The sequence below is a fragment of the Neodiprion pinetum genome, chromosome 4 (assembly GCF_021155775.2).
Source record: "Neodiprion pinetum isolate iyNeoPine1 chromosome 4, iyNeoPine1.2, whole genome shotgun sequence".
NCBI lineage: Eukaryota > Metazoa > Arthropoda > Insecta > Hymenoptera > Diprionidae > Neodiprion > Neodiprion pinetum.
In genome coordinates this window covers 19,079,220-19,091,699 of record NC_060235.2, presented here as the reverse complement: position 1 = coordinate 19,091,699, position 12,480 = coordinate 19,079,220, and the positions used below count along the sequence as shown (strand labels likewise).

General features: G+C 36.4%; 1 protein-coding gene across 2 annotated transcripts in view; it reads left to right on the top strand.

The window, feature by feature from the left end:
- LOC124216784 (lachesin) overlaps window positions 1-12,480 on the top strand; it is a 33,483-nt gene that overhangs the window by 15,083 nt on the left and 5,920 nt on the right. Inside the window, exons 3-6 of one of the 2 annotated variants that reach the window (XM_046621727.2) lie at window positions 3,124-3,391; window positions 7,117-7,287; window positions 9,193-9,342; window positions 11,656-11,782. In XM_046621727.2, the coding sequence (XP_046477683.1) occupies window positions 3,124-3,391; window positions 7,117-7,287; window positions 9,193-9,342; window positions 11,656-11,782 (716 nt within the window). Of the gene's footprint in view, window positions 1-3,123; window positions 3,392-7,116; window positions 7,288-9,192; window positions 9,343-11,643; window positions 11,783-12,480 lie in introns of both variants that reach the window. The other variant, XM_046621726.2, reaches the window with a different exon arrangement.

Here is a 12,480-nt window from a genome sequence, read left to right as displayed (position 1 = left end):
ATTATTCGTCACAATATCTCATTGACAGTACACATTGTTATTGGTGATCAATCTGCTGCTTTTCGTTTTATTGATTGGTGGATATAACTCATCGTTTCTGTAAAACGTACGAGTTTTAATTACCGGTTGAAATATTTTATAACACTCCGTTACGATGCAATAAAGTTGATTAGGTAGTTTTGAAAAACATATTTGTCGCAATTATTTAGTGGCATTCTACTGCAATTACATAGCCTGTTCAACTTATTGAAAAGCCCGGATTTTACTCCGACGACCTAAAAAGACTCTACTCCCTCCATTTGTTTTAATTCCATTCGTACTAATATTATTGTTGCTTGAAGCAAATTACGTCTAACGGGAACAATACATAAATCTTTGCTTTGCACTCACCTTGATTTACTTGTATGTACCCATGTTGTGCGGTGAGAAAACGAAGTCAGTCAGCACGAGCGACAGCGTATATCATGTTTGACATTTTTAGTATATGTATATTCCACATTGTCTTTCTCATGTGAAACACGATGTGAAACGTTGATGCAGTGAAACATCTCGCACGTGCCCACATAAGCTCAAATACCATCGGAACGTATAAATGCACACCTTCCAGCACCTTTCAGATACCGGTTCGTTGTACGACGTTTTCAAGATTAATTTGCAATCCCTTTTCATTTGCCTGAAAGGTATTTAAAATGTAAGAAATTGTTATTTCTGCTCAACGCATCGCGGTTGTCGCGTGACAATGGTCCAGTATAAGTGATGTAACAATGAGACATCTGTGATATATCATAATCACATTAATTCTGCGAAAAGTACGAGGATAGCATTCAGTAACGTGAATTAGAGAACATCCCGTGATGTCAATTTTATCTATCAAGACACTTAATTCGTGATGTTATACCGGTATAGATATAGATGAAAAACAAAAAAAAAATAAAAAAAACCAACGCTCATAGACCAGTGTTACATAACATTTACACCAACAGAAGTATTAACCAGATTAATCAAAATGTGATATCATAGTATGACAAATGTAGCAAGTATGTTAGCTAGTTTTTTAAGGAAATTGGTGAGATTCATAGTTAAAACGAAGTATAGTAATATTGATTCATCGAGATACTACCAAGAATACATTACATTCAAATCTTGTTTTTTTTTTTTTTTTTTACCCCAAGTGGTGGATTGATTTTTTCTTGGATATGGAGCTGTGAATGATATATGGCGAATCGTTGACGTTTCGAGCCAAGTGGGGACCCTATTCAAAAAGAAATTTATATTTCAACATCCATTTGTATAAATAGGAATTGTAGTTAGAATAAACCTATCGTAATTCAGTTTTGTAACAACGACGAGGCCATGACCCTTTTTTCAGTAACATACCTTGAGTAGTAGAAAAAGTGTCATATGTATAGATTCTTGAAAGGAAAGCTCTATGGAAATACCAATCTTCCACTTGTCCACCAACAGGACGTTTCATCTAAAATTAATTACACAAAGAATTAGCGTGATCAGTATTGAATCAAATACCTATAGCAGAAAGATGATGGAGACCGCCAAGATTATTATCGGGAACGACTATAGCGTAGATAAACTAATCGTGAGTGAAGTCACATAGTCACCCGATCGATAACAAGGTAGATGAGACTCGGGCTACAGTAATGACTTAACTCAAGTCGAGTTATTTCTAGAGAAACATGCATATTTGAATTTCTTATAGTCTTTTTGATAAGTATACTAATTTATATCTATCAATTTCGAACATACGAAATGTGTTAAAAAAAATAACGGGAATTTTGTAACTTTGCGTGTTGTATTAGTCCAACTCTCGTGCTTCTTTTGTTGTTGTGTTGGTGAACTTGGCTGAAAGTTTCTATACTGACGATGAGATAGGCATATTGGATATTTAGTCGCTCGTTGCCTTTCACAAAAGTTACATGTGTTTTGGTAGGCACGGTGATTTCGAAAATAGAACAGAGAATTTTCGTTAAATCTTGCTATAAGAATTGAAGAAAATGCCGCACAGTTTTATAAATGTTAAATATTGCCTTTGATGAGTCTGTTATAAGTAAAACAAGGGCTTACGAGTGATGTGAGCGTTCCCAAGATTCACGTCAAGACGTTGAAGATGATGAGCGCCCAGGATGCCCCAGCACATCACGAGCCGATTAAAACATGGAAAAAGTGAAAGAAACGGTTATGAATGATCGCCGAATCACAATCACCCAAAAGCATTATTTAAAATTTGTGAAACTTTACTGCATTTGATTCCATTCTTGTAGTAAAATTCAATACAAATTCTCTGGTCCATTTTCAAAGTGACCGATCTTATCAAAACACATGTAATTTTTTTGACAGCTGACAGTAGACTAAATATTCAATATGGCTACCACAGTACAGCAACTTTTCAGTCAAGTTTATCAATACAACACGAAAAAATCGCGCAAATCGGACTAATTCAACTCGTAAAATAACAAAATTCCCATTATTTGTTTAAATACTTCGTGTGATGCAATTGCGCTGTCACGTGTAATTGCACTCACACGTTGCGAAGTGTTCGTATCTTTTTCGCGCGTTTATATGTATAACGTTTACTTGTAGCACTGTGTTTATTATAGCAGTGACTTGCATAAGGTTTGATTTTCTCTACAAAATGTCCAAGATTTTCAGATTTATTGCTCAATGTGATGGTGATTAAGTATTATTCATTATATGTGTAACACCTTTCATTGATTTTATGCGTTGAGTATTTGATAATTATTGTTCAATGTGATAACTGAATTATTAGAATTAAGTGAATGTATTAGCCATTACAAATAGTTAATAGAAATCTTACGATTCATCGCAATCAGCTTCGTTGGCCTTTGAATAATTAATTGTGTTCCTTTTAGGAGCACAGAAAACGTGAATATAGATTTTCAAACAGATCTATCATTCAAATAAACTTCTTATCCGAGTCCTCTTCCTTGTCTTCCCGATTCTTCCTTTATGTAAAAGCAGAGAACGAACCTAAATGCACGATCTTAAGATCGTGACTTTGTTAGTAATGAAGCAAATAGATCCACGAATATCTAGACGTAAGTCGAGTTGGTAGATATAAAGTACATCCCAAGTAATGAAATGTTTCAGGTGGGCTGGCTACGTACTTCAGATCGTACGATACTTTCTGTTCACACACGAACAGTTACGCACAATGCGCGAATATCCGTTTCCTATGAAAGTGGTAGCGGCAATAGCGGCACAACCAATTTTGTGACGAACCAATCGTTAGAAGATACAAATATTGGTACTTGGCGACTCCACATACGTCATCTTAAGGAATCTGATAGAGATTGTTACATGTGTCAAATTAACACAAGTCCGATGAGATCGGAAGAAGGTTGTTTGGATATCCTGGGTAAGTGATTTTCATTATTGCATGTTGTACGCACAGAAAAATTAGGAATCAATAATCGATCAAAAATCGTAGATTGGGTCAAAGTTTCATACACCAATAATATGCAGCTTCTGGCTAATATTTAAAACTTACTTTGGCTTCGAACTTCATGGAAACTCGAAAAGAAACCTCAAAGCATCATATGTCAGTTGCACGTTACCCAAAATCCATTTATGGGGTCAAAATTGTAAACTTGTCTCATGTCTAAAAATGACTCTATAGTTTTTGGTGAAATTTGGATGACCAAGAGTCCCTGTCATTACGAACGTACGCCGCTACTTTGAAAACTGGAATACTGCTATCATAATCTTAACTCTTAATGATTGCGACAGAAATTCAACCGCGAAAAATAAGTTTTCAACAGTTTCATTTGAAAAAGTGACGATTCTGAATCCTAATTGAACATGAAATTTAGATAGCGAAAACACGTTTCCGTGATTTTGATCTCGACTCCTATTGATTTTGAACAAAAATTTACTGCGCGTAACAAAATACGGCAACCGAATAGTATTCTGCACCAAAGTGAGAACATTTAATTGTACTAAGCAATATGATTCAATACTAAAAATTTCCAACGAATTACAGTCAATCATTTCTATTTCATCCTCTATAAAATAAACCTTCACTCCATTCTCCTTGGAGTGAACTTCTATTTCATCTTTCACAAAGTTGAATTCTATCCTAACTTTTACCAAGTGTACTTTACACATGTTCTTGAAAAAAACATTTTCACCTTAATTTTCATCAAGTCAAGTTCCATTTCGATCATTATAATATATAGGTACAAAGAGCCGTTTCAAGACCAAAAAGAGAGTCGATCCCGATCACGATCCATAGTTGACCGGCCAGATCACCTCTGTTGTACCGATAATTCTTACCTTACTGATCTCTTTTACAGACCGTACCTGCTCTGTTTGATAATTAATATTAATCAATAAAATGTGATCTGTTTTTCGATTCCCACTGCTAGGTGCAATTTTGAGCGATCTACCGATCAAGTCTCCTTCGTGTCACTCATCAAAATTTACCGATAAAATCCGATCCGTCACCAATTCTTACAGCCAGATGGGAATTCTTACTAGTTTACTGACCAATCATTTCATACTGCTGGACAAGCTTTATGTTCTGGGCTTTTTTCTGGGCGCTACGAAATGGATAGGCAGCTATAATTCTTTGTATCAACGACTTCTTCAGTATCTTCGTTTCTCAGACCATCTCATCTATGCGGACGACCTGCAAATTTATTTCCAGATAACTGTATGAGACTTGGCAGATGCTTTCTGGAGTATTAACAGAGACATCGACGCTGTTTTAGATTGGGCCACGACCAACGCCCTGAAATTAAACATTGTTAAGATCCAAGCTATCTTTCTGGGTAGCTTGCCTTTAATCGACAGACTCAAGTTTCTTGAGCTCCCGGATATTCGTTTTGATGGGTACCCAACAGGCTGGCCTGATCCTTTCAGGTGAATTCCATCTGTAACCAGGTGCATTTTGTCGTCCGGCAACTCTGTGTGTGTGTGTGTGTGTGTGGCTAGGAGAGAGTACATATTACGACTTCTCGCAGATGGCTCAGTTGGTGATCTGTTCATGATCACAGGATCAATCTTCCGGGCACTCTGCTTTCCTTGATTTTATTGCTCTAGAGTTTCAGCTCATCTCAGAAGTCTTTCTTCGCGGATCGGAAACTTGCAGTCTTCCTCCACGATCGGTCGGCGAAGCATACGGAAAATCCTTCACGGTTACAGGGTCGCGTCTATGGGAATCCTTTTCCGCCGAGTTAAGGGAATTCAAGTCTATCGAGATTTTCAAACTGGTTCTATTTAATCATCCCCTAATCGCTAAGTATGTGCGTCTGATTCCAATCTGTCCTGACTGGTCTCTCTATCTCTGCGTGCTCTGTGTTGTGCTGTTTTTATTTTGTTACAGTCCCTAATTACTTGTCAATTCAATTCCAATTTCTAGTTGCGTAATTATTATCATTTTATTTCATCTAATGTAACCTTTACCTTTGCAGTTTTACTTTGTTTCTCTGTACTGTCAGTTTGTTTTCCTGTACTTCAGTTTATTGTTTAAAATGAAAGTTGTACTTGTGTAATATTATATTAGAACCCTAAGACTCGACAGTGGTAATAAGGATATTAAAGCACAGTGAATCAATCAAATCACAGGAAATCTAACCATACAGAATGAAAAGGAAATGAAAAATAGTAGGACTTGGTTTTGATTTACACAAAATGAAAAGTAGTTGAAATATACCTATCCTTCGGAGAAGTAAAATTATACAGTTTACTGAATGAAATTACACACGTGTGCCTCAAATTGTGTGTTCTAGTAATATCACGAAAAATCTTCATTTCAGTAGATGTTTTCTTACAGTTGAACCAACCATCGATTATTGAAGAATTTTGTTGTAGATTCCTTGTATCACTTTTTGCGAATCAATCTGTCAATTCAGAAACTGGTTTGAATAATTCAAAACAATTTCTACCGTCATTTTAGACAACAGTTTCAGATATCTTGTCTGGAGACATTGGTCTAGGAAAAAAGATGCGAATTCACTAAATTTTCATCGCATATATTATACGTACCGCTCGAGGTAGAGACGGTTCAAGAACTTAAAATTATGACCCAGCGAATTGTGTTAAAATAAGCGATTCAAATATAATGGTAAAAAAAGATAAAATAAATAAACGAAAAAGCTACAATTACACAATAACGCCCTCTTGACTCTGATTTGGCTTACCATGTATGCCTTCTCAGTTCTTATAAAACACCTGAAAAAACAATAAATCAGAATTTTCGTTAAGATGGACAAATAAATTAGGTAATGTATTGAATGTGACAGCACAACGCAGATCCAATTCTTTGTTATTTTATCAATAACCTAACTGTGAAAGAATCAGTCAAAACAGAATTTCCGTAAGATTTAGTCTCTGGAGAATAATCAAAATTTGACCAGCTGATTTCAAAAGTGTTATAATGTGTGAGTGGTTGTCAAGAAATTTTGTCTTCACACTCCTTGTACACCCTCTCATCAGTTACTTTACCTGCTGTTTTGTATTGCACTGTTCCTCAAGCAGCTCTTTATTATTATCATATAAACAGTCCTTTTCCACACTTCGATAGTAGACCACGCATTCTGAATCTTCCGTATTTTACAAAATTCTTCTCAACCAATTTGTCTTTGATTCGTTTTCACTCACATGTCGGGGAACTCTTTTTGGAAGCTTCTAACGCAATTCCTGATTGCCCCTAGTGACATTGATACCAAAAGTAGGATTGTGCTCATGATTTTTGGACTGTAAGTGTCGTCGGACAGTTTTCTATCCTCAAGGTTCCATTAACGGGTTAGGTTGTCTTTGGGTAGTTGATACCGGAGTCGAGGTATCTCTAGTTCGATCAGCTATAATTATTTTCCTTGATGCAATTTTCTCGTTCTCTTATATTCATACCGCCAACGTAACGAATGCCTCGGTTTTAGGTAAACATGTAGGACAGATGCACATTGAAAGCTCAACGATTTTGCTCTGACCGATCGCATCAAATAATGTATGCGATGCATGCATTAGCAACTTACAAAAACTGTAATGTAAATGTGGTTGAAATTATTAGTTTAGGATTTGAGATGAGCTCACCCGCACTGAGATACATGATTAACTTCTTTTTATTCGTGTTCAATATAGTACCACCTGATATTGTCTATGGTGGTGAGACAAGTGCTGATCTAGCTGTCTCAGAGGGTGACAATGCTACCTTGACATGTCGCGCAACCGGTCGTCCAACTCCCAGGGTGTCATGGAGGCGAGAAGATGGTGAACCTGTTCTAACGAGATCATCGTCATCAACATCTTCAGGTATGTGGTCATTCATCTCATGTAACAATCTTCTTACTTCTATTTCGAGGCTGATTGGCCTACACGGCATACATTGAAATGATACTACAAAAAGAAATGTAAATAACGAGAGGCAGTGAAGCAGCCACTGTGCAGTAAAAAATGATAGTTTAAACCTCATCCTCGAGATCACGAAGTATTGAAATACGAAGTTTCACGCCAAATGACACGATGAGGTATAAAGTTGAACAAATACACTCAATGTTTCTTGTTACAATGTATTAAAAATCTGTACTAAACTAATAGAGTGGACTATACATAAGAGATATGAAATTTAAAATGTATCTGCTAGGTAAGAGTGGCCGACAGTCAGTCGACCGTGAGTCACCGGCATGAAGGGTTATGAAGGTGAAGAAATAAATCTCAGTATTCAAATATTTCTCCTTCGTTCATATTGTGCATAGAACATTACAATTTGCAAGCGTAAAGTGTTAACAAGGTAAATGCGATCGAATGGACAACACGAGTGAAACGGTTATACATGTGTAACGTAAACGATCAATTCAGAATACGTGCGCGTGTCCAATTGCGGGACGACCGACTCATCAGCAGGCGGGAAAACCAAAAACTTCATGGGTTTATGCATTACCAAAACCGGAGTTAATCAGTAACTCAAAAATTACAGAAGAAGTTAGTGAATCGTATAATTTGATTATGGCACTCTTGATAAAGGTGAAAAATGTGTCGCATAAAAATACACAAATAATCTATTGCAAATGGTCTTTGTGCTTATGTCATGGATCAATTAGTAATAATTTATGGATAACATGTAATCATTCAAAATGATATAATCTTCTTCAATTTATAAAAAAATTAACCATTGCGTGTAAAAGAAAAGAATCAATCTATAAATAATAGATCATTGTATTTTGTATGAATATTTGCACAAAATTTCAGTTCAATGGGTCAATTAGACATTGAGTTATATTGGGCGCCACGCAGCTGTTTTCAAAAATACGCCAAACCGTGAATAGCTACCACATCATCGGTTTAAACCACTTTCGAATAAAACTTACAGAATTTGTGAATGAAAATCCATCATTTCAAATGTTTACAATGATTTTCCACAAAAGAAAAAAAAAAAAAAAAATTAACACTCAACAAAATTCTTAAAATTTACCACGCTTTTTATTATCCTGCTAAATGTATGTACCCCCTCTGAGACAGGCTGACAAGGAATTGTTTTAACACTATTGCATCTTCGTTAAGAACTTCGTGAAAATTTTGTCAAAATGCTCTACCTTCAGCAAGGTACACGGAACTGCTTCTGTGGCGTTGCGTCGCTCAATATCCAGATACAAATACGATGTGGGTGATATGCGCCTTGACTTTTTGACGCCTGTTTTCATAAAATCAAAGTGACTTTTTCATAAAATCATCGGAACTGCCTTATAAACTCTTTATACGACAGTTCCGATGCGCAGTTGAAAGTGCACATTGAAACAGATGTATAAAGATACTTTATACTTCAGTTCTGACTTCTGTTGCTCGATCCCACGTTCAAATCTCGACTGGCTTTAAATTGACTTTTCATGTTTTACCGAAAAAATAAAGTATGAGGCTCGCCTGTAAGCAGTTTTTGGCTCGAATAATAATTTCAGTACTTGGTTTCGGCTCGCCTTCAGCTCAACTTCAAATCGTACGTGAAATTATTATCTTCGCCTAAAAACACCTAGTTTACGGGCATGCCGAGTAATCTACTGTTAGAATGAACAGTTTTCTAGTTGAGCTTTCATGGCCAAAATTAATCCCCGCAGGTCTACGTAAAGTAGTCGGCAGATAAAGATGATAGTATTCAGGAATAAATTTTTCAGTTACAAGATTACTCAGGAAATTTGTTTGAAACCTCACTGTCCTATGTTGCAGGGGTGGCGAATCTAATAAGACACGATACGTTCAACGGATCAGTGTTGCAATTGCATCGGGTCGAAAGAAAGCAAATGGGAGCGTACCTCTGCATTGCGAGTAACGACGTTCCCCCAGCAGTAAGCAAACGGGTGACTTTGGCAGTTAATTGTGAGTATAAATTCTCCTTATATAAAATCGATATTACCGCTGAACAGACTCTGAAAGATTTGATGTAATGAATTACTGCGATTTTCGTATTATGGCAATATTTAATTTTAATTAAATTAATGCACTACATTGTTGTGATAAAATTTAAATAAGATTCGAAAGATTTAGACCATCTCTCAAATGGTACGCTACCAAATTCAGATAGAGATTTCAACGTTGTGGTATGCTATCTCAAATTGCAAACAATGAAGATGCAATCCGGCAAAAAACCATTTCATTTATGAAAATATCAATATAGTCTGCTTGGACCATAAGTAGCACATTAACCTGACAATAGATACGTATAAATAATTCATCACCACTTCTACCATAGAAATCAAAAAAAAAAAATGTCTGACACGTTGTACTGTGTAGTAATATGAAAACATCATTCCAAGAGTTTGAGTATAGGGTCACGAAGATTACTTAACACCACTAGCAAAAGCTGGTCCAGTTTTTTCTCAAAACTTCGAATTGAATCGGATTTTTTTTGTAAAATGATCGTGCTATTTTTAGACGAGGGCTTTACTCAGCGATGGCTTAATAAATATCGTACCGACCTTGCACCTTTTTATTCTCTGTCATACGGTCTTTGAGATTAAATTTAGCAAATTATTCAATTGCTATTAATTCATATGATAATTAAACTTGCCCAGCTGACTGAAGCGCACTTTTTGACACATAAACGACCATATCACAAGAAATTTCAAATCGAACCGACGTCTTACGAAAAAAATGAAATCAAATCTCGTAAATAGGCTTGAATTAGTAACCCCGCGTACGAATAACTTACAATTAGCTAGTGTAAGTCATGCAGCTAAGGAAGTGAAAGCCAATAAACCTTTGTTGTTCTGATCCTCTAATTGTGAATGTAGATCATTCGGGCCCCGCCAACATGGCTTCCTGGTTTCTGACATACACAAACATATACACTCAAGCGACCGTAGATATCTCGCACTTCCAAAATCAAACTTTCCAAGCATTTACTGGGAAATTTCGTTTCGCTACAACAAAGTAATCACAAGCGAATGATATTTGTACCTCAGCAAAAAAAAAGTCGAGTAAACTCACGTAAGGCTAATTTTTTCAAGCACTAGGATTCAGTCCTCTCAACGTACATATTTCTTGGGTGCATTTTCATACTTATCATCACCAATTTCATATAATGATAAAGTTTAAGAAAAAATTATGAGAATAATCTAATTTTGCATAAAAGCATTCACTACCTTCCGTTTACGAAGTTCACGCTTACTGCTCATTATGAAGGTATCGGACCTCTGTATCATTGATTCTGCTCAAGCTTCTAGGGTTTTTTCATTGGCCTGAGATGTGAGGCCTGTCATATTTAATTTTAATAAATAGATGTCTCTTGGGTCCAATCGAAATTGATTATATCGGCACTTTGATAAGTATAACGTCACAATGAATAGAGCCTGTGGTATATTTTTGCGTTGAATATCAATTTCCGTTGTCCTCAATTCAAGTTTCGACAACGAGATCTCATAAATTCCAATACTAACGGATACCAAAGCATGATAAAATGCAAATTTTTAACAATTTGATGTATCGTCAGTTAGCGAACAAATACCAGATAGGTAGAACTATTTATAGAACAGCTTTGCAATTGCAGCCAAAGAAACACCCTTTGAAGTTAAAACAACATCAGTTCTCTGGAGGTCCGATACTTTCCATGTCGGTCAAACAGAGATATATTTTCAGAAATAGCAGAACTTACTTGGGCTGTTCAATTCAATCATCTCAACTGATCAAGATGGACCTATGTATTCAGCCAATGGTTCAACCAGTTGACTGACCAAAAATAGTTATTCGTTTACAATGGTTCAAACCCTATTGGTCAACCGGACGATTCATTTTTACATATATCCATTTTAAACCGATTAAAAAATTAACTGATTACACTGTCGAAACATTTTGAACGGTTGACCGTACTTGGCTGGTTAAACAATTGAACTATTGGTTGATTAACCACGTTGGTCGATTGATCCGGTTAAACTGAACTACTTAGTAGCAGGCCTGAAATTTACCTTTGAGTAACTTTCTGTGGCGGAGAGTCCACTACCCTTTGAGGACTACTCGGGGTATGTCAAAGGTCTTACGTAGTCACAAGCGTTGCCACAAGGCGACATCAACTTGTCAAAATTTTCTAAATTACAAATTTATTTTGTTTTTTCACCAAAGTACGACAAATTTTTAAAACTGTTGTGTCTTCTGTTCCTTCTTTCAAATTCGGATATCGCACAGTCGCACCTGCAGTTAAAGTCCCAAATCAATTGCTTGGAGCACCATTGGGAACTGATGTTCAGCTAGAATGCTACGTGGAAGCGTTTCCCAACACGATAAATTATTGGCTGAAGCATCGCGGGGAAATGTTACTGGATGGGTGAGTACAATGAATTCGATACCAAAAGTTCGCAATTCAAGAAACCCGGTATATCATATAAATATAAATATAACTGATGTTTGAAGTGGTTGGAGTAAAATGTAAAACTTTCCTCGAAAAAGTAATGCGTCACCTCGCAATCTCCAAGCTCTGTTATGCTATATTGTATCGATAAAAATATTGTCCAACAAGTTCAAAATAAACAGAACAGACTAGAAGTGCATAATTTGATCAGGGTAACCAATGGAAATGGTTTGCTTATTGTCAATTGATTACCTGCCAGTCACGCCTCACACTGAATCGGTCAAAGCTGTTTATTCGGACAATCAGCCACAAGCTTAGCTGACTCGACTGGTTCAAACGGCCTACGAGGTTAATTAACTAGTAGCGTGGCCTGACGGTCAAGCTTATTCGACCATCCGAACTGGCCAATCATTGAAAGGTGACTAAGACAGCTCAATTCTTTGAAGATATAGATATTCTGCTTCGTGTGTACATTGAGGTCTTGAGATTTTCTTCACATGTGAAATAATGCCTCTAAAAATATCGTAAAAATGACAGTACTACCGGTAAAACAGTAATGGCGTGTCTATGCGCTCTGCCGCCTTCCGCACTGGCAGTGTTACATATTTTGACCAATCAAACATTTGCTATCCATCGTCAAGTTTCAAGTACCAATTGTAAAATAGTGTATTCAT